Source organism: Panthera uncia, chromosome X, assembly GCF_023721935.1.
Source record: "Panthera uncia isolate 11264 chromosome X, Puncia_PCG_1.0, whole genome shotgun sequence".
NCBI classification, from domain to species: Eukaryota; Metazoa; Chordata; class Mammalia; order Carnivora; family Felidae; genus Panthera; species Panthera uncia.
In genome coordinates, this window is record NC_064817.1 from 32044292 (window position 1) to 32068131 (window position 23840).

Consider the following 23840-nt stretch of genomic DNA (forward strand, 5'->3'; position numbering starts at 1 on the left):
TGCTCCTCCAGCTCTTTTTATATTTTTTAACCAATTCCCTGTGTTAAATTCTCCTCCATGTGAAATACCTAGCATGGTTTCTGTTTTCCCAACTACTGACCACTACGAACTCCTACCTAAAACATAGAAAAAGAGAAGCCTAGAATCAATCTGAGTCTGTTATCTGAGTTTATTTGGACCTGTTGCTCTCGGCAAACGGATACAAGGTATGGTCCAGGCTGTGACTCTGACCTAGGAGGGTTCATATCACATCTTGGGCAAGATCCCTCGGCTATAGCTCAGTACCCACAGAACTGAAGAGCGAGAATGGCTGCCAGGGAAGACCATGGACAGAGGTGCCGTCCTGAAGACAGCCCTGGGACTGAGTCCAGAGTTGTTACTGTTATATTTCTGCCCCCGGAGGGTAGCATCCAATTTCAGTCTTGCTCCTGAAGTATATGCCCCAGACAATGAACAGTCAGGAACGAGTCCTTGGCATGAGGCACATTCGCAGACTGAGCTGACCAGTTCTCTGGAGGACGGGCAGATACCAACAAGGGAAGAGCCAACCGCCTATGGCAGTTGCTTTAGCACGTCAGTGCCAGAGGTATCTCTGGATCCAGGAACTTTGGGCCTGAGAGCCTGGAGACACAGGCTTGGCTCTATACAACCTTGCTTATGTCAGGTGACCTCTCAGGCCTCATCTGTAGAATAGGGGAAGGGACTAGAATATTCTGTAAGGGTGGGTCCTGGCAGCTCTAATGGTTCATGAGTAAATGATCCTCTGGGAGAGTGGTTCTCAACCACTTGGAGGGAGCTTTGGAAAAATACCAGGGCCCCAGTGATTCAGATTTAAATAGAAGCCAGAGTTGAAAAACCACTGTCCCAGAGCAGTCTGCCTCGGTATTTAAAGGGCACAGGAATCCCCTGGGGATCTTATTCACATGTGGATTTTCATCTGCCAGGTGTGGGATGGGTCACAAGATTCTACATTTCTAACAAGCTTCCTGCTGGTGCTAACACTGCTGGTCCAAAGGCACTATTTCTGGCATAAAGGTATTAAAGTTCTTCCCATATTTGATATTTTTTTTAATGTTTATTAATTTTTGAGAGAGAGAGAGAGAGAGAGAGACAGTGCGAGAGACGGAGGAGCACAGAGGGAGCCACAGAATCCGAAGCAGGCTCGAGACTCCGAGCTGTCAGCACAGAGCCCGATGTGGGGCTCGAACTGGTGAACCACGAGATCATGACCTGAGCCAATGTCAGACACTTAACTGACTGAGCCACCCAGGCGCCCCCCCAAGTTTGATATTCTTAAGGCAGATTCTCAAACTTCAGAGCATGAGAATCCCCTGGAGGGCCTAAGAAAATGCCAATTGCTAGACCCCCACCCCAGATCTGCTGAATTAGAATCTGCATTTTCACCAAGGTTTCCAGGTGATTCCAATGCACTTTAAAGTTTGAGAAGTACTGCCTTACATCAGGGGCTCTCTTTCAGCCCTTCAGAATGCCCCGGGGGCTCCTTAAAGTGCAAAGCACTGGGCCCCACTCCCAGAGCCTCTGATTCAGCAGATCTGGGGCAATGCCAAGAGTTTGCCTTTCTAAAGAATTCCCAAGTGCTTCTGTAGCTCCCAAGGGCACACCTTAAGAACCATTGCTCAACAAACCCAGAGTCAGGTAACATTTCCAAATCCCAGTTTAGCAAAGGGAGTGCCTGCTGACTGACCATCCCATCGCAGTCTACAACAAATGAACTCCGTCTGTCAGCTCAAAGACACACAGATGTTCTCTGTTGGGCTGTCCTGCAAACGTCAACCACTCTGCTCAGTGCTTTAGGGCAGATCCCTGGACGGAAGCAGCACCCCTGACAGCCTGCCGCGGCCTCAGGAGCAAGCCAAGAAAGAGAGGCATTAGATGCAAGCCCCTGGCCGTGAAGTGGGCTCTAGGATAGAGCCTGAGGTTAGGTCTGGGCTAAGCCACAGGACTAGGGATGAAGAGAGCTTCTGGAAGCAAAGCTGGGTACTTATGCTTTACATTCGGGGTGCTAATGCTTCCTGTAAAATCCACTGTAGGAACCCACCCAAAGCATGCGCTCCTTGAAGATGGGTATTTTCTTACCGACACAGGAGGCTGGGCGGCCGCTCCAGGCCTTGTTGTCCATGCACGTGACCGTCCGCTCCCCTTTCAACGTGTATCCTGGTGAGCAGTAGTACTCACACCGGGAGTTAAAGTAGGCACCATCGACGCACTTAAACCCTCCATTCGCTGGCATGGCCAGAACGGGGCACCGCTTTTCTGAAAAAGAGAAAACCAGACACTCAGCATTTCTTAGTTTTTGTCCATAGAGTTTGAGCCCAGAAACTCCGAAAACACAGAGTGCAAAGCCAATTTAAAGATCACAGATAGAGTGGGTCAGTCAGTTAAGTTTCCGACTTCAGCTCCGTTCATGATCTCACTGTGAGTGAGTTCAAGTCCTGCATCGGGCTCTGTGCTGACAGCTCGGAGCCTAGAGCCTGCATCAAATTCTGTATCTCCCTCTCTCTCTGCTCCTCTCCCACTCATGCTCTATCTCTCTCTGTCTCTCAAAAATAAATAAATGTTAAAAAAAATTTAAAAAGAAGATCACAGATAGAGGGGCGCCTGGGTGGCTCAGTGCGTTAAGCATCCAACTTTGGTTCACGAGTTCAAGCCCCATGTCTGGCTCTGTGCTGACGGCTCGGAGCCTGGAGCCTGCTTCGGATTCTGTGTCTCCCTCTCTCTCTCTCTGCCCCTCTCCTGGTGGTGCTCTGTCTCTCTCTGCCTCTCAAAAATAAATAAGCATAATACAATTTTTAAAAGATCATGGCTAGAACCAGAGAAACCATGGGTGGCTGCTTGTTACAAGGAAGGGCACACAGTTTCATATCAGACTGGCTTGGATTGGCATCCCAGCTAAGTCAGTGTTTCAGGTCGGGTTCCTCAGAAGCAGACCCTGAGGCGTGGATTTGTGTGCAAGTGATTTAGTGAGAAAGTTCTCCCAAGGGAGACCAGCGAGGGGCGGAGAAGGTAGAACAGGGGAAGGAAGGAGGCCAGGCAAGATGGGATCTCAGGCAAAGTCAGCCTTGGCCTGCCCCCGCCCAGGGGAGCTCTGGAGCAGAGTGACCCCGGGGTTTGTCCTGTCTCCACACAAGGAAGTTGGGCACCCATAATCCTTTACCAGTCAGTACTGGGCAGCTCCAGGCCTACTGGGGATGCCCTCCCTGTCAGAACAAAGAGAACAGCCCTCTGAAGGAACACAGTCTCCTCTCTTCCTCTGAAGAAGATCTAACATGCAAGTCAGAAGCTGGGGGATGGACACCCAGAATTGGGAAAACAGGACCCAAGGATATCCGGGCGAAGTACCAAAAATGTCCACTATGTATACAGTCACCCTGTCACATGGTCTGCATAGGCGGGGTCATATGGCTGCAGCCCGGAACCTCAGTTTCCCCAACGATAAAGTTAAGGTACTGGCACCCATGTCAATAGCCTCAATGCAAAAACTGGACATATGTCAAACGCCCAGCATACAACAGGTGCTCAATTAATGGTGGCTGTTTTGAATAACAATGGCACCTGAAATGTGCTTCAACAATGCTGTACCTCTGGCAGTTGCCTGAATGTGATGTGACTTCTCCTCCAGCTAAAAGTGAGCCCCCGAAACGCTCTGCCCATCTTCTTTCTCCCCTGAGGCACGGTCCCTTTCCTGGAATGGCATTCTTCAGTAACTTTCCCGGCCGGCCGGCCTCTGTCAGCTCTGCCCTCTGGGTGAACACTTCTTGTCTCCAGGAACACAAGTCCATGACTTCGCACCTGGTACGTTCTGCACGATTTGCACCCCTGCTCTGCTCTCCGATGCTATTCTGTGAGACCCATGATGGCAGAGCCTGCGTGTGTCTTATTTGTTTCGAGATCCCCAACACCTTTTCAGGGTCTAGCACATATTGAAACAAAACCTGTCTGCGGAGCAAACCTCTGTTCTCTCCCCCTTTCTTGAACAGCTGATCACACTGTGGTGTCTGAAAGGTGTTCTCTCCCTTCCACCAAATCTCGCAAACCCACTGGCATCCGCTCACAAGGTCAGTTTTTCTCATTAGAGACCACATAACATTCGGTAAAGACAAAAAAGCTCTAATCTCATCTCAGAGCAAAAGAACCTTGGTGCTGACGGGCCCCAAAAACCCACCCCACCGGGGCCAAGCTACTCACGCTTGCAGATGACCTTGTCGGACCAGCGCCTGTTTGACTGGCAGATGAGCTGGGAAGAACCATGCAGCTCATAGCCCTTCCGGCAGCGAATGTCGCACCTGGTTCCCAGGGCTGTTTTGTAGTATCCTCCTTGAGGGGCCCTGCAGTACACATCCCCATACTTCACCTTGATGGGGGAGCACCATGGGGTGTCTGCAGGTCGCAGAAACAAAGGAGGGGAGAAATAGGAAATGACATCTTTAGAAAATGTGTCTCCTCATTCTCAAAGTCCCTGGCTGACTGCACTCTATATTTTGGAATCTCTCAAGGAGTCGTTTAAGGTGTCTCTGGGTGGGGAGGTTACGATGACAGGACTAGGTGTCAGACATATCTGTCTATGGATCCGAGTTCCTCCATTACTAACTGTGTGATCTTGGACAAGTTACTGAACCTCTCTGAGTCAATACCTATACCTCTGTCCCAGGGCTCTTCTAAGGATAAAAAAAAAATAATGCATATCAAACACCTAGCACAGTGCCTAGCACATAGCAAATATTCAATACATGCTTGTTCTTGTTGGCATTTCCCTTGAGGAGATAACATAATTCTTCTTTTGAAGGCATTTGATATCATTGTAAACCCTAACCCCAACCATCCATACATAGTGGCAAGGAAGTCCATAATTGGTTAGGTTTTTTTTTCCCAAATCTGCATGCATATTCTCTGTAAAAACTCATAATACTATTTTTATTCATGTGAACAAAGCTGCAATTTCCAAGGTTTTACCACAGGAGATAATTTTGGCTTAAAGTCACAGAACAATCGCTTCCCATAGGGAAGCAACTCCCCTTTTCAGACGTCCCCGGTTAGGCCCCATTCAGGTAAGAAAGTGTCACAAATGGTAAAGTTCCCAAATGGCAAAATTCTGGCGTGTTTTGATTTTTGTCTAGTAGTTGCCCGGAGCACAGCTAGGAGAACGCTGACAAATCAGAGCCTCTCCCCTGTGCCTTTGGAAGGTACTCGCTGAAAGCCATAAAATTGTTAGGGCAAGGCTGGCTCATTGGTGGGGAAGTTCCCACAGTGCCCACCTCACAAACTACCAAGAGTGGAGCCTGCCTCGCTCCCCAATGCCTCCGAGGGGAGCCCCCTCCCCACAGCTGCCAGGCTCCTCTGCACCTGGGCTGTCCGTGAGTGGGGTGCGTGCGCCATCATGTGGCCAAGGAGGACACCTTGTCTGACTTCCCAAGGAATTTTCTGAGGATGTGTTTCTGACTGCTTCTCAGCCATGAAGACCAAGTCAGGTCCAGGGCGTGTGCACAGGCTGTTTTGGGTTTTTTTTTTTTCTTTTGTGCTTTCAGAACTTCTTTGGCTAATACTTTCATCATATAATGTTTTTGCAGACAGCTGCCACGTGAGCCTACAGTCAGGACTCAAGCAAGTATTTCCTGGACTTTCTGGGTAAAAGTCATGTCCTGCAGGCTTGGCCTGAGGCTGATTAAGTTCGACCATGCGGACGCACGGACACAGGCTTCCAGGAGCTTACATCAGGCCTACGGACCTTCCTTGAACAAAGTTTCCTCTTAACACACATTGTATGTGTGAACATTTTTTTTCGTTTTTATTTTGTTAAGTTTTTGTTTATTTATTTATTGGGGGGGGGGCAGGGAAAGGAAAGAGTCCCAAGCAGGCTCCATGCTGTCAGCACAGAGCCCAATGTGGGACTCAAACTCACGAAACCATGAGATCATGACCTGAGCCGAAACCAAGAGTCAGATGCTCAACCAACTGAGCTACTCAGGTGCCCCATGTGCTAGCATTTTTAACTAAGAATAATCTGGACCCTGAAGTAAAGTACAAAACAGCATACATGTCTCCATTATTGTCTTCTAGGTATGAAAGAATTCTTGAAACAATTTTAAATGCCTTGGTCCTTTCTTCAGTGATGGCTCCAGGAAAGCCAGGAAACCAGGAGATTTCACGATCACAGGTATTGATATTTCTTCTGTAATCAAATGATCTTAAGATAAACTCTGGAAAAATCCATAGATGCCTACCACTCAAATAAAACTGAGATTTGGAACCTACTGGCTTCTGTGACTACTAGACGTGAGGTCTGCCTGTCTGTCTGTCTCCCTCCCTCCTTCCCTCTCTGCCTTTCTTTTCCAACTCCAATAGGAAAGATCACCTACAAGGAAATTCCCAAATGCTCTTGCTGTTTTGTCTCAAAGAAGCACTTTTTACAGTTTGCCAGAGGATTTCCATGGTAACTAAAAAAGATCTTAAAAACGACCTGTTGTTTTACCTCTTTATCATCTTCCCCACTCCTTCTCAACTCCTTCACTGCCTCGTTTCCTTTTAGTTTCCCTGCCTGTCCTGTTCTCCTTCTAGACCGCATTGCTTCTGCGCTCCCCATCTCCGGCCTCCTCCTCTTGCCGACTGGGCCCCTTTCCTGCCTTATTTTCTGCCATCTCACACACCAAACTGTGGAAGCCCGAGAACTGGCCTCCAGGGAGAGAAAGTGAAGCCCGCACTGGGGGTGGGGGAAGGGTGGTGAGGGAGAAGTGAATATGGGGGACACAGAGGGAGAGGAGGAAAACGTACTGAACTAGTCAAGTGTGGGGAGTGTAATACCAGGCAAGGACAGGAGCCCCAGGCATACATTCTAATTCCATCCTCTCCTAGCAATCCTGGACAATTCACTAAACTTTTCAGGGAATCAGATTCCTCAACTCTAAGCCACAGGAGTGGATTAAATTATTTTCAAAGTCCCATCTAGCTTTGAAGCTGTAGGCTTCAAACTCTGCCTTATTCCTTTCCGATCCCCTGCCCATGCCTGCCTCCTTACTCCTTCTTCTGCCTGCTGAGTGGTCTCTCATAACCCTTCCAGCTGAAGGCAAAGCCATTGTGCATTCTGGCTCCCGATCACAACCCCACTGATGTAAAAACGGGAAGAGTGTCCAATTCTTAACTTGTTTTTCACTCAAATGTTGAATACACACCTTCCAGCTTCTGGACTTCTTTTTCAGGAGGGACACGATTCTTGAGGAAGCTAATGCGAAAGCAGCATACCTTCCCTTTAGCACGCGTGTTACGGTCGTCTTTGCCACAAATGTACCCAGGACAAGTATTTAAGGCTGGCAGGTACAGTAGAGGATGACCGGGGTATACATACATCACAAATTCACATATTTCAATACAATATTTTCAGTGCGATTCCTTTCTGTCCCTCGTTCTGAGTCCTCAAATCCTCCTAGAAGTGCTGGCTGCACATCGAAAGCTGCGCTGTTGTCAACATGTGGGGAAAAAAATCTTGTTTTCATTTATTCGCAGAAGGAATGTCTTTGGGTCATTTTCCAAGAAATCTTCTAAGGAAGATACTGTGACAGTTTCACAGCTCTGCCATAATCATAATTAAAATGCTAGTGACTGACTTGAACTTGAAGTGCACAAAAGCACTAGGAGTTAGAGTGAACTAGCAAGATGTTTAACACAGAGGTTTTAGCGAAACAAAGCCCTTACGCTGCTTCAATTAAGACGGGGTTTATTTAGGGAGAACTCTAAATCAGTTATTCAGGAAAGCTTTTTCAGCACCCCCTTGGCCAAAGCGGTAAGCCTCCCAGTTACCTGGAGTTTCTAGGATAGACAGTGTCTTAGAGCAGATGAGTGAGAAGCCAATCTCTGGACACAGAGCTTCAAACATCTGGATTTCACACGTGAATGCAATGTTGGCTAGCTGAAGGACTCTGGGCAACTCACCTGCCCTCTCTAATCTGTGGTTCCTTCATCTATGAATAAGGAATAACAAGATTATCTCAACATGCCCTCCCCCTTCCCTCCATTCATGTGACTGTGCGATGGCATTCCAAGCAAGAGAATCAAAAGCAACGCTTGCCACATTCTGGGAACACAATAAATGTCGTTTACATTTTCCTTTCTTCCTTCTTCTCCTTTAACTCAAAGCACTTATTGGGTATACACTCTGTGCCGGACACTGTGCAGGGGCCTGGTTAACAATGGTTTGCCTCTAAAGTGTTATGACTTGAAAAAAAAAACAAAAAAAACTGGGGTGCCCGGCCTGGCTCAGTCAGAAGAGCATGTGACTCTTGATCTCGGGGTTGTGAGTTTGAGTCCCAAGTTGGGAGTAGAAATTACTAAAATAAACCTGACAATAAAAACAATTTCCTAAGACATATTTGTTCTTAAACACTCATATTTTAGCCATCTAAATATATTGGCACATATTTTAGCCATCTGGTCTACCTTGCACACTTACAGTGCCATGAGGGGAGGATGAACACTGGGAACGCTGAGCTGAGGGCACTGGGCAACTCTACTGCACAAGGGAAGAATCACATGTGCACATATGTGTTTTAGGAAGATTTTTCAAGAAGGGACTCAAGGAAAAAACATTTTTTTAAACCCTCAGTTAATTAAGAAGTGTTAGGAATTGGAATATCTCCTTACCCCAAACACCTAATTAACAAGTTTGTCCTTTGTTTGATTGGTTAGTTCCTGAGGCAATTAATATACGAGCTGTGCATAGGAATGAGTCTCTGCATTCACAAATCATAAGAAAACGTGGAATGTGGTGGGAAACACAACTGGACAGACACTGGTCATTATATTAGACTGTTCACTCATGTGAAAAACAACCGAAGGACTGGCCGGTACTACCCTGATTCTCTTACAACTTGGACATATCGCGACAGAGCAGGGCAGTGTCCTTTTGCCAGCCTGCGGGCACATTTCTTGGGCAAAAGTTCCGCAACAGAACTTTATTAACCAATTTTTCTTCACATCATCCCTCCACTGAAAAAGGAAGCAGCTTCAGAGAGAAATCACCTAAATGTACCTTCCCTTTTCCCAGGGCTCCCTAAGCTTCAGAGAAATGACTCACCAGTAGAAATATTTGTGGACATACTTACCTGAGCCTGCTTAGAAGTTTCTTGATTAGGCTTTTTATACCTGGTGGGGGGTGGATTGCTGGAAATGTGTAGAGATGGAGTTCTTTATCATTAGAATAAAGTTTCATCTGGCAACACACTCTACTTATCATTTCGGGAGCCAAGCTGGACTCAGAAAGAGCACAGTGAAATGAGCTTATGAAAATCAAGTTTTCCCATTCCCCATTCATCTCAGTACATTAGCAGCACGGGGTCCAGATTCAACCTTAGGTGGTTTACTCTGGACCATTCTGGCTGTAATGTATGAATCAGGCAGAATTCACGGCTTGATTTTCACTTTCATCAGCTAGAGCTTGGCTTTGCAGAAGTAAGGACAGTAAAGAAATTTACGAGAATAAAATGACCACCGCGGTTCTGAAGGACAGCACTTCAGAGAATTCCAAATGCTTTTTCTTTCTTTCATTTCTCTTCATTTTGTTTTTAAATGGGAGCATATGCTTATTAATTTTTAAATACATTTTTTTTTCCCCGACAGGTCATTTGAACTTTAATGCATTGTCTGGTCACTTTATTATAGTCTGCTCTGCAGGGCAAAAAGGAAAGTTTTCCTGGCATCAGCAGGTCCCCATTAGCACAAAAGCAAAGCATTCACCTTTATATCTAGCGTGTGAATACCCGACTTCATCGTCTTCTAGCGGTGAGTCTCCAGATCCTACAATAAAAAAGAATAGAAACTGCAGCAAGGAGAGCCACATGATATGGACGAATATTTTGAAGCACTGCTTTGGCAACAGTCATGCAAGAGGGGCTTATTAGAACGCAGAGCCAAGAGTGAAAGCTTCGGTGGCCATTCACGAAGGGACAGGGGCACCTCTCAGAGTGAACCTGGCTGGGCTGAGATTGCCAGAGCCAATCAAAACGAACCTCCGTCTGCTTTGGAATCACCACAAGCCAACTGGAATTCTGGACTCAGGACAGAAAGTCAACTTCGCTCTGAGAAGACGCCAATGTATATGAATCTCATGCCAGGGGAGACGCAGTAAAATGTGTGTGACTCAGACATGGCCTACGGTTTCTCCGGCAGTCAAAGAAAACCCAGGAGAACCTAGTGTTTGTGGTACCTGAAAATCAGTCCATCTTGTAAAATGAATTTGGGTGGAGGATAAGGAGGCAAATCAAATGTCTAATCTTAATGACAAAAGAAATGCAAAGCTACTTTGATAAATTTGTAGGAAATGAGGGCCGAAGTCAACAATCTGGATGTTTATTTGGAGCCTCTCACCCAGGCATCACTAAAGTAAAGTTTCTTGATGAGTCTTGCTACCCTTGAAAACCACAGCCTTAGAGGGAAAGTCTGTATTCAATTTTAAAATTTAAACTCATTTAGCAGTTGGAACCAAATCATTTTTAGAATATCCAATACCGAATTCCAGTAAGTGGTACAATCTTAATCTTGAAATTGGTATCAGGGCCCAAACTTCAAAACCTTAATCTTAAATTTACATACCTTTCCCTTTAGACTTCCTGGTCTGATCACTGACCATGGAGTTAGCACCATCATGGTCACACATTTACCTAGAGGGACAAGGGCAAGGGCAAGCACACTCTCTATCATGAGGCTTTTCAAATCCCCACACAGGATAAGTGAATGAGTCATGGTCCCTGCTCTACTTATATTCTGGATGAGAGAGAGCATGGAAATTGAAAGTGGGAAGGTGATGAAGGCTGGACCATGTCCATTTGAAAAAAGCCCCTACTCCCCCCACCTAGGGAAGCCCAGTTCTGTGTCTCTCTTTGCTCCAGGTTTCTGGCCACTCAAACAGGTACAAAGTTACGTAAACTATTCCTCACTCAATAGCAAAAAGTGAACGTGAAGACCAGTATTGCCCTTCAGGAAAGCAACCTAGCTACCCGAATCAAAAGCCTACATTCAAACCCCTTTATCGAGTCATCCCACTTCTGGGAATCTATCCCAAGGAAATAATATTAAATATAGGAAAAAAAATTTGCACACAAAGATTTCTTTGCAACGTCACTTATAATAGCAGAAGACTATAAACAGACCAAATAGTCAATATTATGGTTAAATAAACCACAGCATATTCATTGGATTATACTATAATGGGTCCATTGAAAATAATGTTTATAAAAAGATACAACAGCATGGGAAAAGGTTATAACATTAAGTAAACAATATGCTATGGCAAAGTTATACAAATGGTGTGATTTATACCAATGTAAAACAACCAAATTCAAAATAAACAATGCTTAGAAGACCTTATGCTAATTGGATGTTTTTCTTCTTTCCCGTCTAAATTTTCTACTATAAACATGTATTACTTTCACAATGGAAAATAAACTTTATTATGCATAGAATTCAGAGAAGCTTAGCTTCCAAAATACATTTTGAATATATTAGAAATGTTTAAGAATCTGCTGTCCCTCTCCTCCCACCCTGCCCCCATTTCTCTCCACATTCAGAGTTGAACTGGATTCCTCAAAGAATTGCTGGATTCTTCAAGCCCATATGGCATAGCTCATATAAAGTGTCAAGAGATCTATTTCATATTAAGAGCACTTCCTTCTTCCCCCAAGTTAGCCTGGCCTCCATATCATCTACCTGGGCAGTAAGAGGCTGTGGACTTATATTCCTGGTTCAAAGCAAAGAAGGCAACTGTCACAGGTTGGGTTCTCTGGGAAGTGGCTTGTGAGATGGCGTATAGCGCACAGGAGGTCTATTAGGGATCAACCCCTGTGAAGGGACTAAGAAGGAAACAGGTTTGGACAGAGGGACAAGTCGAGCTTTGATGTCAGCCCAAGGACACCCTCTCAGGTTGGGTATAAATGGCTGAGCCTTTACATTCCTGCCTCCATCAGCCATAGGATATGGCCCACGTTGGAAGGACATGACCACGGGCAAAGCACTCCCAACAGCTGAGGCAGTCTCTGAAGGGGTTGAAAGCTTATGGCTGACCAAGGCCAGCATTGCCTCCAGCTGAGACCACTGGCCCTTCCTTGAAGGAAGATCTGGTCAGGGCAATCCATGACCACCACAACACTTGCTCATTGACAGATAACTTGAGATATGTAAATGCATGGTGGGGGAGGACACTCCACAGAGAAGGGAAGAGGCTGAGACCTACTGGGGAGGCAGGTGACCCTGGGGTGCACAGTCCCATTTTGCCAGTAGATCAGCATTTTAAGACACATTTGCCACATATTGTTTATTAGAGGGAAAATTAAACATGTGACAATAGGGGAATGAGCAACCACGTTATCCTCTATCAACAAGCTATTATATACCCACTAATCAAGTTTGCAATAGGGAAATGTGTATGAAATACAGCCAAGGAAAAAAGCAAATACTGCAAACTACATACAGAATGAAGCATAAAACTGAATATACACACACATATACATATAATACTGACCATGTAGGTCAAATTGGGAATATGATAAGGTAGGAGGACTAATCAGTGGGGGGAAAGGTCAATAAATATGCTAAGATTAAATGGATATGCATATGAAGAAAAAAATGAGTCCCATCTTGCACCACACCAAAAAAACATTTCCAGAGAGGTTATAGGCCTAAATTTGAAAGCCAAAAATGGGAGAAAAAAATGCTGAATATCTGCATGATCATGAGGTAAGGAAAGACTATTAAAACTTACAAACAATAACCTATAAAGGAAAATACTGCTACACTTCACCACACTAAAATGTAAAAATTCTGGGGATGTCTGGGTGGCTCAGTCGGTTAAGTGTACGACTTCGGCTTAGGTCATTATCTCATGGGTTTGAGCCCCACGCTGGGTTCTGTGCTGACAGTTCAGAGCCTGGAGCCTGCTTCAGATTCTGTATCTCCCTCTCTCTCCGCCTTTCCCCTGCTTGTGTGCTCGCTCTCTCTCTCTCTCTCTCAAAACTAAATAAGCTTAAAAAATAAAATAAAATAAAATAAAATAAAATAAAAAAAAATAAAATAAAATAAAATAATAAAATAAAATAAAATAAAATTAAGTTAAATTAAATTAAATTAAATTAAATTAAATTAAATGTAAAAATTCGGGGGGCACCTGGATGGCTCAGTCGGTTAAGTGTCCGACTTCGACTCAGGTCATGATCTCACGGTCTGTGAGTTCGAGCCCCGCATCGGGCTCTGTGCTGACAGCTCAGAGCCTGGAGCCTGTTTCAGATTCTGTGTCTCCCTCTCTCTCTGCCCCTCCCCTGTTCATGCTCTGTCTCTCTCTGTCTCAAAAATAAATAAACGTTAAAAAAAAATAATAAATAAAATAAAATAAAATAAAATAAAATGTAAAAATTCGGTGTAATAAGAGACACGTGAACAAAGTTTAAAGACAAGTCCCAGACTGGGAGAAAATATTTGCAATGCATATAATACAGAATTACTATCCAGGATATATGAAGAAAACAGTCCAATGGAAAGAAATGACAAATATGAACAAGTACTCCTGAATTTAAAGCAAATGGGACAAAATGTTACTAGGAAAGACTCCTGAACCTCACTAGTGATCAGGACAATATATATCAAGATACCAATTCACGCCATCAGATTGGCACAAATTTAACTGGCAAGAATGAGTTGATACGGGAAGTCTCAAGTTCTTTTTTTTTTAATATTTATTTTTGAGAGAGAGACAGAGAGACAGAGTGTGAGTGGAGGAGGGGCAGAGAGAGAGGAAGACATAGAATCTGAAGCAGGCTCCAGGCCCTGAGCTGTCTGCACAGAGCCTGACACGGGGTTCGAACCCATCAACCTACCGAGCCACCCAGGCACACTGGGAACTCTCAAGTTCCGCTGGTGGAGTACAACTGGTACTACTAGGGTGAAGAGAAGCTTTGCACTGCGTTTGAAACTAACCCTTCATATCAGCCATTCCACGTCTAGACATACGCCTCGGGAAAAAGGAAAGAGAAAATCTTGATAATGAGCTGAAAGGAGACAGAGATGGTTCACATGACCACGCTGAACACAGCGCTCTCCCTGGCAGGGGTAAAGCAACCATTTTCTTTTCTTCATTTGTTTCTTTGGATGGCCGGCTCAAACCCAAAGTCAAGCATTCTCACTACTGCTTTTACTTAAATTAGAGACTGCAAGGCAGACATTTCAGATTATCTCAATTCAGAATCCTGGCAGAGGTTACCTTTATTAGCATCTTGATTAGCAGCTCACTTACATTGGTCCATCCCCCTCCGCCTAGATCCCAACCCACCATTATCTGTCTCCCTAGCACTGACAGGTGGCAAACAGCAAATGGCTTTTGCATACTGCAATAACAAGTACGCCAGGGAAGAGGGAGCCCCGCAAAAGCAAGAAGGATCTGTGTTTGCCAAAGACTGCTGACTGTCAGCCTGTCAGCCATTCTCCTCTTTCTTCTTGCTAAAAGACCCCCAGGTTGTGTTCAGCAGCAGTGTGCCCGTCCCCAGGAGATGAACTATAATGGCTGTAAGTCAGGAATTCCCCTTTGCCAACGACTGTTCCAAGGGTAGGCAAGAAACCCAGTATTGGCCAATGGCAAGTAAAAAGAAGTCTGATTTGGGGGGATGGGGCATATGGGAAAGATTTTCTCCTTGATAAAAGAGAGAACCGCACAAGTAGAAAATTCTTTTGCCCTCTTTTCTCTCCTCCTGTTTTGGAAGCTATTGTGTAAGGATGACTGCCTAAAGCTATGGCAGCCATTTTGCAACCATGAGGTAAGATGTGGCGACTCCTAAAGATTTTCAGCTGAGGATGGTAGAGTGGAAGGATAACAAGAATCTGGGGTCTGTAATGACCTTATTGGGCTACTAAACCAACTTAGACATCTTCCCTCCATACTTCCTGTTAGGTCAGTAATAAATGTCCTTTCAATTTAAGGTTCTATGAGTAGCATTGTTTAGTACTCGCAGCTGAGTGCATCCAAACTGAAGGAAAAATTTACTGCCTATTACTGACAGGGGATAAAAGAAGTGGAAAGAAAATAAATGGATATTAGCCATCCCTCTCCAAAAGTGTCCAGTTTATATTCAGCCTAAATGCATACATCAATTTCTATAAAAAATAATGACCAGTCTACAAAATGAACATACTGAACAATACGACAGGACGGACCAAAGATGAACATGTTGTTCAGTGGCTTTTACTTCTAGAGTTTAATAAGCAGTAAAAGAGATTCATACATATTGGGGATGTTTCATAGGGTTACAATGAAAAGAAAGGAAGGAAGAAACAGACAGAGGGTGGGGAGGAGAGAAGGAGGCTCCCTAACACATTCTTCGTTATTTCGGAAAGTCTATTCCTTTAGAATTCTGGTTAACTGAGGTTTTATTATGACAACCATTAATCAGTCCTCATATGGTTCAGATTACCACTCTTTGGAAAGAATGCTTCAGTGCTTCTTCCACACAAATACAAATTCTACATTGACTCAGAAATCAGAAACTCGGTGCCATGAAGGATTCTGTCCCTCAGCCATACCTGGAGCCAATTCCATTTATAATTCTGCTCTCCTTGCAGAAACTTCATCTAATTCAACAGATTTCCAAAGACATAGCCACTTTTCTCCCCCACAGTTCAAATAAGGGTCTTCCTGGTCTACTGAATCCCATGCTATCATTCTGAATGTCCCATGTATTACTGAGGCACCAAATCACCCTTAAAACATACCCGTTATGTGTATTAGAGTTACAACAGGACTTTGGATTTTCTTTATTTTTATTTATTTATTTTGAGAGAGCATGCTCGTACTCTTGTGTGAGTAGGGGAGGGACAGAAAGAGAGGGAGAGAGAGAAACCCAAGCAGGCCCCGCACTGTCAGCTCAGAGCCCCATGTGGGGCTCAATCTCATGAACCCATGAGATCACAACCTGAGCCGAAATCAGGAGTCGGACAATGAACTGAGCCACCCAGAGGTTCCAGGGATTTAGATTTTAGAAGGCTAGTAGAATGTTCCTTCTACCACCCTAAAAGTTTTCTCATGGTTGTGGGGGGGAGCATTTGAGACTAATGAAAATGTAGCCAATTTGCTAAAACTATATACTTCTCTATTGATTGTGATACACGATCCAAATTGACAGATTTGCTGGTTCTATGTTATATTTTTAATTTTTAGTTCAAAGGGTTGGGTTTATGTTTCAGTTATTTTGAAGACAGCTCTGCATTCTTAATGTCTGTAGGCAATTTTTGTTTTTCCCCATCATCATTATTCTAAATATACTCTTACTATTATCAGAAGTCATCATATTAAATAGCAAACTGCATCATCAATTTTATACTGAAAGTCAGTAGCAAAATAAAATTCACTTTACAGTAGAGATCCTTAATCCAAGTCCCTGGCCTTCTAGAGAATCAATGGAAGGGTTTTGTGGGGGGTACTCCATGAACCCTCTGTAATCAGACATGCCTTTTGGTACATGAATACACACATTCCTGGGGGGAAAGTTGCTAACTTTCAGCTTTTAGTAAGGGTCCATGATCTAAAAGATATGAAGAACCACAGTTTTATGGCATTCTTTACTATAAAGCCTATCAGAATGTTTACTGAAGCATGCAGTATCTCCTTTAGTATGGGAGAAGAGAGATAAATACATTTAAACCAGAGATAAATGCTTATCTTTATTAGATCGTATTGTTTTTCCCCTAGATTTTGATGTTGAAGGAAACCTTCTGCAATGATGGAAATGTTTTATATCTCTGCTGTCTGATAGGGTAGCCACTAGCCATATGTGATCATTAACCACTTGAAATATATGGCTAGTACAACTGGGGAACAGAGTGCTTTTAAATTCAAATAGCCACATGTGGCTGGGAGTGACCACATTAGGCAGCATAGGCCTCGACTTAATATTCTATGGAGGAGCGCCTGGTTGGCTCAGTTGGAAGAGCACGCAACTCCTGATCTTGGGGTCTTGAGTTCGAGCCCCACATTGGGTGTAGAGGTTACTTAAAATAAGTAAAGAAATAAACTTAAAAAATACTCTGTGGAGACAGATTATGTCTCTAAAGAGCTCAGCTGTGAGAACCATGTCTAATATGCCTTGTATACCTAGTATGTGACTCAGAATTGGTAGAGAAAAATCCCCTTAAGTTTCTGATGACACATAAATCATGTGTTCTTATGCTTATGTGTCTGGAATGGTTTTATCCTACTCGGTACGGCTTCGGTACATAAATTTGAAATGTGACAATGCTGGAGAGATCTGGATGTTTAGACAAAGGTATTTTGTACCATTGGAAGCCAGAGGGTATTTATTTGTGGGAGCCAGACGATTTAGTGCTACCAAATGATTTGCCAAAGGGGCTACAATGCAGCCGCAATAAAGTGAAAAGGACATTTGGATGGCTTATGAACAAAGATCAAACCCAGGGCATTGCCAGGAAAACAGAGGCTAAAGACGAAGCCAAAGATGACTTTGATGACTGTCAAATCCTTTGTTAAATCAAGGTGGTGCCTCAGTATCTTCAATCATACAATAGGTCCCTGAAAGAGAATGAGGATGTGTCTCACAGATCCTTTCAACCAAACAGCAGAAGAGAGCTTATATCTATAAAATCTGTGGCTATGGTTTTGTCTAATGAAGTGAATTCCAAGAAGATTCACAGAAGACCCACAATGTTCTTAATGAAGTCTATATGCAGAAATATCCCCAGCATGACGGAGAAGACAGAAACATTACAGAATGAGGAAAGGTCTTTGAACTCCCAGAACTGTCCTGTCAGGAAGCAGGCTCACAGAACTGCTTGGCTGTCAACAGGTGTGATCTTTCATAAAAATAAAATAAAATAAAATAAAATAGTGCTCAGAGATTGGAATCAAGAGGGCAGAGAATCATAAGGAATTCTTTTCAGGGGCGCCTGAGTGGCTCAGTTGGTTGAGTGTCTGACTCTTGATTTTGGCTCAGGTCATGATCCCAGGGTTGTGGGATTGAGCCCCGTATCAGGCTCCATGCTGAGTGTACAGCCTGCTTGGGATTTTCTCTCTCTCCCGCTCTGTCTCTCCCCACTGCTTACATTCTCTCTGTAAAAATAAAAAAATATGGGCACCTTGGTAGCTCAATAGGTTAAGTGTCCGACTTCAGCTCAGGTCATGATCTCACAGTTCGTGAGTTCAAGCCCGGCGTAAGACTCTGTTCTGACAGCCCGGAGCCTGGAGCCTGCTTTGGATTCTGTGTCTCCCTCTCTCTCTGCACTTCCCCTGCTCATGCTCTCTCTCTCTCTCAAAAGATAAACATTAAAAAAAATAATAAACAATAAATAAATTTTTAAAATAATAATAAAAAAATAAAAAGCATTATTTTCAGACTGTGACACACAACCAATAAACTACCAAAATTGAGGCAGCTAGATTTCTGAGTTTCTAGAGAGCAGTGACTACTTTATGCCCCCAATTTAACCTCATTTTTACATAAATTTTTTCATGTTTTTATTTATTTTTGAGAGAGAGAGACAGAGAGACAGAGCACAAGCTGGGGAGGGGCAGAGAGAGGGAGACACAGAATCTGAAACAAGCACAGAGCCCGACATGGGGCCTGAACTCATGAACCATGAGATCATGACCTGGGCCAAAGTCAGACGTTTAACCAACTGAGCCACCCAGGCACCCCTAACCTCATTTTTAAAAGGAATGTCTATAGCAGTTATATTATGCCTACCCCACCATTGTAGGCTGGGTGCATGGGAAGCAGATAACTTATCTCTTTAGTTTTACAGGTCTCCAGATAAAGAAAAACTATATTTAAGGAGTAACAGCTAAGGAAGTATAGATGAGGGGGCTCATACCTACCCAGACCTGATGTGGATGATGAGACTGTGGATTCTGAGTTGATGGTAGAATGAGATGAGACTTTAGGGACCTCGGGAGGGGGTGAATGGATTCTGCATGGGGGAATGACATGAGTCTTTGGGTGCCAGAAGGTACAGACTGAGGTATGCGTCCCCTAAGACGGCTGAGTGGGGGAGGGAGTGCAACCTGGCAGAATATATGGTTTTGAGCATCTTATGCTGCTAGATTTTACCTGAGACCAGATCCCTGCTCGGCACTTTTTTGCTCCCCTCCCTCACTTGTAGATTTTCCCTGAGAGCAGTCCCTCCACAAGCCACAGACTCAGCTTCCGGGGGACCAAGTTAAGACAGCCATTGAATCTCCCTAAAAGTCAAATACCCCAACTGGCCATGTGTCATAGGGTTGCTGTAAAGGTCAAATGGCATATGTATAGGTTTTTAAAGTACTATATTAAAATACAATAATTGGTACAGTGCTTGGTTTTTTTTATAAACTTCTTATTTGATGGTTTATAATCCCATTTTCTATTGAATTCAATGTGTATTATATTTTAGGCTTCTATTACCTTGAGCTATTATGCATGTAAATGAGCTTCTGGTAAAAATATTAAAATATGACAAACTTAATCTGGCCTAATATGTTTTTCGAGAATTTTCAAAGCATTAAGTACAGTCAGGAACCTCAGTGCTACCGAAGTTTACTGTGGATGTTTTCAAACTCCTTCAACTAAACTATCTTGTATAATGTGTGTGCGTGTGTGTGTGTGTGTGTGTGTATACACACATACTTTTTTCTCAATAACCACCAGGAAAAGCCACATATTCAATCCTCTAGTAAAATAAACTATGTCAAATTTAGTCTATGGATTCAGATGATCAGATGATAAGATCTGCCTTAGAAAAAAAGTGATTCTCGGGCTCAAAATATTACTGTAGCTTATCCTTTGAGGCAGAAAAACCCCTGTTGCCCACTGTGTGCCTTCACAATCTAAGATCTTTACAAACAGGGAACCTACAGAAAGTGATTTTATTGCTGTGGAATATTACTACTGCATCTCATATTTTTGTGGCTCCTGGTAGCACATAGGAGTGTTCAAATATTTGGAGGCCCTGAGGAAGGGTAGACAGAGGGTAGAGTGGTAACCCTTCTCTCCTCCGTGGGTAAATTTACAAAGGTTGCTTAATATATGGGAGGCCACTGAAGAAGCACAAGAGTGAGTCCATTCCAGGAGCTGTGAATATTTATGTTTTTTAAGTTTATTTATCTTGAGAGACAGAAGGAGAGAGAGAGAGAAAGCGTACGTGCACGTGAGTGAGGGAGGGAGGGACAGAAAAACAGGGAGAGAGAATCCCAAGCAGTCTCCACGCTCGCGCGGAGCCAGACACAGGGCTCGATCTCATGGGAGAGCATGATGTGAGCCAAAATCAAGAGTCACACACTCAATCGACTGAGCCACCCGGCACCCCCAGGAGCTGTGTATAAATGTGTGTGTTTATTTAATTTTTAAAAAAGAATTTTTTTAATGTTTATTTATTTTTGAGAGGGAGAGAGAGACAGAGTGTGAGCAGGGGAGGGGCAGAGAGAGAGGGAGACACAGAATCCGAAGCAGGCTCCAGGCTCTGGGCTGTCAGCACAGACACCGATACAGGGCTCGAACCCATGAACCGCGAGATCATGACCTGAACCAAAGGCGGACGCTCAATCAACTGAGCCACCCAGGAGCCCCTAAATGTGTGTGTGTGTAAAGGAGTGGAGCAGATTAGACACTTTAATTTGACAAGAGCTTCAACTTCAAGATGCAGGCCCAGAAAAAGTATGCAGAGGGCCAGAAACTATAAATGAGCCACTCTTCTTTGGAAGCCTCACTCATCCAAGTCAGTAGCAGGCTAACCGAAGATAGCCCAAACCTAAGTGAAGGGGTGGGAGTGGGAGGGTGAGTACACCAAGAAGATGCCTGTTCCAAGTGGAACAAGTGGATCCAGAACAATCAATCTAAACCCTTCCCGAATCACGAGGAATAGAATGAAAGAAATGTTTATCACCAGTGTTTTTCTTGGGGGAGAACGTTTACCAAAATGTTCAGATAGGACAAGTACAGTGTATCTCAAGACATTCACTTCACACTCTCTCTCTTCCCAAGCCCCTGACATGTACCAACAATCAACTAGAGTAGCGCGTTTTAAACTTTTAACCCAATGTAATGGGTCATAAGGTACTTCTGTAGTTAAAGAGAATTGAAAATGGCAGGGTTTGCAAGCGTCCATCGATAGATGAATGCATTGCTAAAGAAGATATATATATCTATATCTAGATATAGATATAGATATAGATATAGATATAGATATAGATATATAGATATACACACACACATATATATATCTCCACACATAGACACATTATGTATTACATTATGTATGTAATTATATACTACAGAGTAATATTCCCCTCTGCCATGAAAAAGGATGAGGTCTTGTCATTTTCAGCAACATAGATGGACCTAGTGATTATGCCAAGTGAAACCAGTCAGAGAAAGACAAACGCTACAGGATCTCACTTACATGTGCCATCGAAAAACTAAACCATGAATAAACAAACAAAAATAAGAAACAGACCCCTAAGTATGGAGAACAAACTGGTGACTGCCAGAAGAGAGGGAGGAGGGGGATGGGGAAAATGGGTGCAGAGGAGTGGGAGAGGCAGGCTTCTGGTTATGGAATGAATAAGTCAGGGGAATAAAAACATAGCCAAGGGAATACAGTCAATGGTGTTGTAATAACACTGTATGGTGACAGATGGTAACTACCCTTGTGGTGAGCAGAGCGTAATGTATATACTTGTCCAATCCCGGTGTCGCAGACCCGAGACTAATGGACCCATTGTGTGCCAACCATACTTCAATTAAAAAAAAAAAAAAGAAAATAGCACAGTCTGCTACCTGTATTAAATATAAATGCTGCTTTGTGCAACTTTGTTTCAATTACATGGGTGTGTGTGATAAGGTGTCCCCAGTTTGCACTGGAAACTTCAATTTTGTGTCTGTTGTCCCAGCATTATCAACAGCGCTCCTTTTGACACTCGAAAGCCTCCTAATTGGACAGTAAATGATATAGTCACTCTAATAATAGGCCACAGTAGAATATATATGTCTTCTTATGGGTCTCAGTCAAAATAATTGGAAAAACAGTGATTCTGAATATGGTATTTAAAAAACCCATAGGTAATGGCTTTGTCGTGTTAATTCTTTGTTTCTTCCCTCAAAATGAAGATATCTACCTAAGAAAGGCCCCCAGGAGCTGTGACAGAAGCCTTTGCTTCCCCCTGATTTGTTCAGGACATGGATGTTCAAGCCCATGGAAAGTCAAGCAGGTACTGAGTTTCTTCAACTGCCCATGGCCACCCTGGCTGGTAGGGTGATGCAATTGAAAGCCCTGGGACTGGGGCACTGGGGTGGCTCAGCCAGTTAAGCGTCCGACTTCGGCTCAGGTCAGATTTCACAGTTCGTGAGTTTGAGCCCCGCGACAGGCTCTGTGCTGACAGCTCAGAGCCTGGAACCTGCTTCAAATTCTGTGTCTCCCTCACTCTCTGTCCCTCTCCTGCTCACACCCTATCTCTGTCTCTCAAAAATAAATAAACATTAAAAATAAATAAATACATAAATAAATAAAAGGAAGAACCCCGTGATTAAGTTCCAGCCCCTCTACTAACTGTATGGTCCCAACTGGGGAAGAAGCCACTTGCCTTTCCTGAACCTCAATTTGCTCATCTGCAAAAGAGAGCGACCATAGAGGACAGTATATATTTTCAAATTATGTTCTCTCACAACAGTCCCACCTTCAACCTGTCGTTGAGATCACTGTGGTCAAGCAAATCAACCTGCCCTCCTCCTCCCCCTCTGACTAGTAAGAAACAATTAGCAGAGGGAATCACTACCCTTCAGCAGGTTCTCTCATTTTCATTGCCTCTTCAAGTCCTCGGTGCAACCCCATGAGGTAGTTATGAGCCAGGCACTAGAATGTAAAGCTGGGAGGGCAGCAACTCTTTGCTACCTTGTTCATGACTGTAAGCTGCGCTCCGAGAATGAAGTGAATATCAATGATAAGAGAAAGAAGGCTTGGACTCCTCTGACCGTAAATCAGATTTTACAACTTTACAACCACTCGTTTCTGTCTTCATGCCTTCCTGGCACAACCAACCTGAAAAGTCCTTCCCCTCCTTCTTAGTCCCTTTCCTGTTTTAAGAGCCATTTCAAAGCCTGGTTCCTCTCGTTTGTCTTCTCTAACCTTTACTTTAAATCCGATTCACATGGCTAGGCTCTCTTCACATTTTTGGAATTAGGACTGATCTTCTATTGCTTTGGATTTTCGGAAGTCATTTTAGATGTGTGTGTCCCAGGCCACCCATATGGTTCCAGTCTGCCTTCCCAGCTAAACATCAGACTCCTCAAGGAATATGGTGGGGTTTCATTTCCTCTTCCTGCCCCAGTGAAACTAACAAAGTACCCCACACCACTGGTCTGTTCGAGCTGTCCCATCAGTGTCAAAATGAGACGCCCATCTCCCTTAGTGAAGGCTGCACTTATAGAAACAGATACTGTATTTAAGATTCAAAGAAGCTGCCCAAATAAAGTGGCAACTGGTACATCATTCCTGGCACTGAACCAGTGGTATAATTTACAAAATTCTGGCACATTGTGGCAAAACTGAGAATAACAGGATTCAAGCAAGCTACTAAGAAAAGAAAATGAAATTGCAGCAGCGTGTACCAGGAAGGGTAGGCAGGAAGCCTTTCATTGCACAGCTGTACAATGATATTTTAATAAAGATTAAATGGTAGAGAGACGGAGGGAGAGAGAAGAGCCTGCGAGGAAAGACACTTCGAGTCAACAGCCCTCACGTGAACATTGTGAAAATGTCTACAAGTGCCAGGCTGCAGCCTGCTCAGCTAAAACCTGACGCGTTGTCCTTCTGCAACA

At 43.8% G+C, this 23840-nt stretch overlaps 1 protein-coding gene across 6 annotated transcripts in view; it reads right to left on the bottom strand.

Moving 5' to 3' along the window:
- Window positions 1-23840, bottom strand: part of SRPX (sushi repeat containing protein X-linked) — a 111806-nt gene that overhangs the window by 51060 nt on the left and 36906 nt on the right. For 3 of the 6 annotated variants that reach the window (XR_007460467.1, XM_049643687.1, XM_049643691.1), the window contains exons 1-3: window positions 7185-9165; window positions 4207-4398; window positions 2098-2274 (exon numbers count right to left, since the gene is read on the bottom strand). Coding sequence is in view for 5 of the 6 variants with exons in the window: in XM_049643687.1 (XP_049499644.1) it covers window positions 2098-2274; window positions 4207-4398; window positions 7185-7359 (544 nt within the window). In the remaining variant the exon portion in view is untranslated. Of the gene's footprint in view, window positions 1-2097; window positions 2275-4206; window positions 4399-7184; window positions 9166-9741; window positions 9802-10596; window positions 13003-23840 lie in introns of those variants that run through there. The other 3 variants (XM_049643688.1, XM_049643692.1, XM_049643690.1) reach the window with 3 other exon arrangements.